Below are 5,784 nucleotides of genomic sequence, written 5' to 3'. Positions count from 1 at the left end.
CACTTCAAAACAAAATACTGTTTTTTCTCTTTTTTGCCGAATAAATGTCGCCATACGCCGATTGATACTAATTATGAAATATTGTTTTTTCTTCCAAAATAAATGTCACCATACGCCGATTGATACTAATTATGAAATATTGTTTTTCTTCCAAAATAAATGTCACCATACACTGATTGATACTAATTACAAAATATTGTTTTTCTTCCAAAATAAATGTCACCATACACTGATTGATACTAACTATAAAATATTGTTTTTCTTCCAGAATAAATGTCACCATATACCGATCGATACTAATTATGAAACATTGTTTTTCTTCCAGAATAAATGTCGCCATACACCGATTGATACTAATTTTTGTATTTGGAGAATAAAGACAAAATTTTGTTACTTTAAATTTTCATTTCGAATTTTTTACACTACCATTTTCAAATTAATGAATGATACTTTTTGCAATGAATGATTTTCGTACTTTTCAACCGAATAACAGTTATTGTTATTGCTCATTTTAAGTTCCTTCCATTTCCTTTTCCTCTTCTTTTTCAATTCAATAACTAAATGTTATAAGAAATGGAATTAATGAAATTGAATGCAATCAATATTGAAATATCGAAAATTGAACTTTATATTCCTCTTTCTTGTGCTAAAATATTACCTCATGATATCATATTTTTGCTATTTTATTTTTCTTTTTTTTCACCTTTAACCTAATCATATTCCATGCGAAATTAATTAATTACAAGAAAATTAAACATATTAATATATATACACGTGTAACTGAATAGTGAAATTTTTACATAAAGATTTAACGCAAAGAGTGAACGTAAAAAAGATTCATTGTGAAGATCCAACGCAAAGATATAAAACATGAAGATTCAACGTAAAGATTCAGCGTAATAATTGAACGTATGGATTCAACGTAAAGATTCAACGTAGTCATTCTATTCGTATTGCATTTTCAGTATTTTTAATTTGTAATTTTTTCTTACTAATAGTATTAAATTTTATTGTCATTAAAAGTAATGCAAGAAATTGTTAATTTTATTAAATCTTCTTTAAAATATTAAACAAAGAGAAAGAAAAAAAAGACGAAAAATTCGCGAATACTTTCTTATTTTATGGCAAAAAATTTAATGATCAAAAAAAAAAGAAAAGAAACGAAAAATGATGCAATCATTCAATTGTTCACAATTTATTTCCCAATAGTAAAACATTTCTCAAAAAAACGTGATCGTTTGACGTAAAACGTGACGTTTATTATTATCTATATTTATCAGGTAAAATTGCATTGATAAATATTGACGAAATTCTTACGTTCGAGTTACTTTTTTTTTCTTTTTTTTTTGCACTAAACGTTGAATTGCTTCATTTAGGTGTACTTTAAATCAATGTGACATTTTGAATACAAAATTTGGTGACATTATTTTGCATTAAAAGTTTTGTAATTTTCAAATTTGCTAACAATTTTTATTCATTCATTATTAATCGAATATATTTAATTATAAAATTTACTATCTTTATTTGATATAATAATTTCCATTAACAAGCAAATTTTTGAATTCATTTATCATGAAATATATTTTCAAAACGTAAATAATAATTTATGCAAGTTTTTGTCATATAATTAATTTTATACTAAATATCATTATTCATATAAAATAAGTCATCGTATACGTAATCACTTCTAATCATATCATATTAATCGTAAAGTAATTACGAGTAATTGCAATTTTCTCCAATTATTAGTAATACAATTTTCAATTCGCATATAATTCTATTATTTATATTTAGGTTAATAATCGTCTTATCATTATCTTTTTCCTCTAAGCTATTGTATCAATGAATTCTTTTCAACAATAAATTTCATATTATCGACGTAATATTCCATAAAATAATGTTGGCAGTAATTAATTAATGATATTGATAAATGCAATATTAAATAAAATGATTACATAGAAAATGGAATTGATTATAGTAGTCAATGAAAAATTCATAAAAATTAGATAACGATAATATCACAGTTACTATTAACAAATGATAAAGTGATAAAACAAATGTTGATTGCTAATTTATCATCAGTTATCTTACATTAAAATCAATATGAAATATAAATTTATTATAATTATGCTTTTAAAAAAATTATTAAATTTATTACAAACAATAATAATTCTTTCTTTTCTTCTTTTCTTTTTTTTTTTTTTTGATCTTTTGAATACAATAAAAGTTTATTTTAATTGCAATGCTAATAATAGCATCAAAATTAATTACATGAAATATTTATGCTTTAACTATCATTTTATTATTTATTTAATTACAATAATATATTATCATTCTAAAATATTTTTTTTTTCAAATACCTTTATTACTTATATAAAGGTATTACAAAAATATTTTGTTAAAAATTAACATAAATCACTGAGAATATAAGTGATAAATGATAGATAGCAAAAGATTGAAATAATTCCAATACTAAAAATGAAAACAAAAAAAAGAAAGAAAGAAAGGAAAAAATATTTGGAATAAAGTAAAAAGAAATGGAAGAAAAGGAAAATTAAAAAATAAATAGTAAATTTAAAAAAAAAAGTATTTTGGAAGAAAATTATTTAACAAGAGATGAAAATGAAGTTTGAAACAAAAATAGGAAAAAGAAAAACTTCCAACTACTAATTATACCATTTATAAAGTGTTAATTACATAGATACAATTTAATATGATAGCGTAATTGATAATATTTATCAGTATCACTATAACTAGAATTGATGCAGATTCGAAATATAAACTGCTAAGTTTCCAGGTTACAGTATATATATATATATATATATGTACGTTCAGATTTTAAGAGTTATTAATTTAATTAACAATTAAGGCTGATGTAACATAGGAGTCACTAATAAATACAGGTAAATATGAATTTTAGCAAATTTAACTGAAAATTAGAATTGGCATTACATGAGGAAATCAATCATTAATGAATGCAATCATTAATTATATAAATGTAATTATACAAACAAATATACATATGCTAAATATATATTTAAATTTTTAATAAACATTTTTTTTAATATTTTTAATAAACAAAAATTTAGTTGAAAATTAAAATAGGCGTAACATAAGGGAATTACTAATGAATATAATTTAATATGATTAAGAATATGTAAATATATATATACATATCAGGAGAGCATTATTTTGAAAAAGAAATCTTTCATCAAATGATATTTGAATATTCAGTTATAATAATAAAAGTATTCTTGCGTAAAATAATTAATATATTTAAAATTAAAAAATTTAAATGATTTCGCATCTAAAAATTTTCTTTTTCTTTTTTTTTTATAAGATCTTTTCTTTTCATTTCTATTTTTTATTAGTAAATTAATCATCCATTTCCATTTCATTTTTTTACCTATTTAAAAAAAAAATTTTACTGCATCATTTCGAAATAGCACAAAACTAAAATTATGAGCATTTTAATTACAACAAGAAATTTGAATGAGCAAAAAGGAAAAGAAATTAAAAATAAAAAAAAAAGGAAAAATAAAAAGAGATATTTACAAAAAATGGAGATTCTCATTTAAAAGACCTGTACAATTATGTATATGCATAATGATTCATTGATTTATCGATTAATTGATTGACTGATTGATTGATTGATTGATCGATTGATTGATTAAGTGACTAAATACAAAGACAGGAGAAGATTATTATATATCTTCTTAAATGATTAATTTGATTTCAGATTGAAATTTCAATTCTTACAACAAATTTGATCGAATATAGATGAATGCAAGAAAAAAACTAGCAGGAAGAAATTATATAAAATTATGATTTGCTCATTGATAGCTAAAATTTTCCTCTTTTTTTTGCCATGAAAATTATTAAATTAAACTTATTTGTCATATTATTAGCATAAAAAGATACAAACAAAAGCTGTAATTTGACTAAAGTGTAGTCTAAAATTGACCCAATTAAATTTGAATTAAATTTAAATTCTTAAAGAATTAATTAATCATTCTCATTTAATTCCTTTTCTTGCATTTCATATTCATTTTATTATTGCAATAATATAAAATGTTAATTACAAAAATAAAAACTTAAAAGTTAAAATTTCGTTTTCGTTCTCTAATTTTTTTTTCGCTTAATTGTCATCGTTCTTCATCATTTCGTAACCATTTCTTTTTTGTCATCCATTGGTCACATGGTTTGACATTTCGTCCATCAATTGCATTTGCCATTAAATCCATTTTAACACCATTAAATGCTATATCGCCAATACAACCAACAAAATTTTTCTCATGTAAACCACCGGTCATACTATCTAAATCCGGTACACCACCTGAAATGGGTTATTTTAAATCAGTTGCATCATCTGAAATGGGTTATTCTAAATCAGTTTTATCACCTGAAATGGGTTATTCTAAATCAGTTGTATCATCTGAAATGGGTTAATTCTTTTTTTTTTTATTTTCTTTTCATTCGCATTTTAATTTTTCTTTTCTTTAATCTTTTTGAAATTAATTAATTAAAAAAGAACTTATTTTTCCATTAAAATCTCCCATTTTTTTTTCTTTTTTTTCAACAAAATGAACTATTAAATGATTGAATTTCATTTTTTTTTCAACAAATTCATCATTTCTCGTATGCTAAAAAATTTTAAAAAAAAGTTAAAATTATTGAAATAATTTCCAAATAAAAATTATTAAATTTATTAAATTTGATTTTTATTTAAATTCGAAAAATTTATTAAATTTGAATGTATTGAGTGTTTTAGCGTAAATTTCCAAGGTTCTATTACTTCATTTCAATTTCATTTCAATTAATGAATATTACTTCATTTTAATTAGGTGATTATGATAATTAGTAATTAGGTGATTACGGTTAAGAAAATGCAATTTTGATGAATGCTAGTATAAATAAATATTTTTCTTTTTAATTAACACATATAACGCTTTAACATATGTTTACTTTAATATTGCGCTAATGGTATTAACTGAAGCAATTATATTAATAAGTATGAGGAGGGAAATTTATCCAATTTTACACCTATCAATTATTTCATTTCTTATCAATTATTTCATTTCTTATCAATTATTTCGTTTCTTGTCAATTATCTCATTTCTTGCCAATTATTTCATTTTTTGTTATTTTATTCTTTGTCAATTTATTTCATTTCTTTTTCCTACACATATTACCTAATCTTCTTCATCTATTTACTTTTTTCTATAACTTCCATATTTTCTTCTTAGCATAATTATTATCAATTTATCCTATAATAATTATAACTTATTTTTAAAACTTTTTCATGTTTTTTCCACATTTTAATATCTATTTCTTCATAAAATCATTAATTATTTACCTTAAAATTTTCAATTCTTAATCATATTCATGTTTTAAGTATTATTAATTCCAATCATTTTTTAAAACAAATAATGAAAAAATTAAACTAAAAAGATATTTCAAATAATTTTTAAAACAAATAAGGCAAGAATTTAATTAAGGAAAAAATTTTAGTCTTTGAAATTTTAAACATATTTAAATTTTGCATAAATTTAACCTATATAAATATCGCTATCAACATTAAGCATAGCAACAATGCCAAATGATGAGCCTGTAATTGGTGCACCATCATCGATAATCATTTTTCCATCACGACCTTTGCGCCAAATTTGCAATTGATGCTCATTATCATCATTTACCACTTCAGTACTAATTAATTGTGATGCACCACCACCAAGCTCATATCTTTAATTAGCATATAAAGAAGTCATCAGTAATTCAATCTTT

General features: G+C 21.8%; 1 protein-coding gene across 1 annotated transcript; it reads right to left on the bottom strand.

Moving 5' to 3' along the window:
- Positions 1 to 4,145: 4,145 nt before the first annotated feature.
- On the bottom strand, positions 4,146 to 5,639 carry LOAG_12028 (hypothetical protein; the record flags this gene model as incomplete). The annotated part of the gene is made up of 2 exons (XM_003147542.1): positions 4,146 to 4,336; positions 5,555 to 5,639. The coding sequence occupies 2 exons, from the start codon at positions 5,637 to 5,639 to the stop codon at positions 4,146 to 4,148; spliced, it is 276 nt and encodes a 91-aa protein (XP_003147590.1).
- Positions 5,640 to 5,784: the final 145 nt, after the last annotated feature.

Source organism: Loa loa (genome assembly GCF_000183805.2).
Source record: "Loa loa unplaced genomic scaffold supercont3.232, whole genome shotgun sequence".
NCBI lineage: Eukaryota > Metazoa > Nematoda > Chromadorea > Rhabditida > Onchocercidae > Loa > Loa loa.
This window is presented reverse-complemented; position numbering and strand designations above follow the sequence as displayed.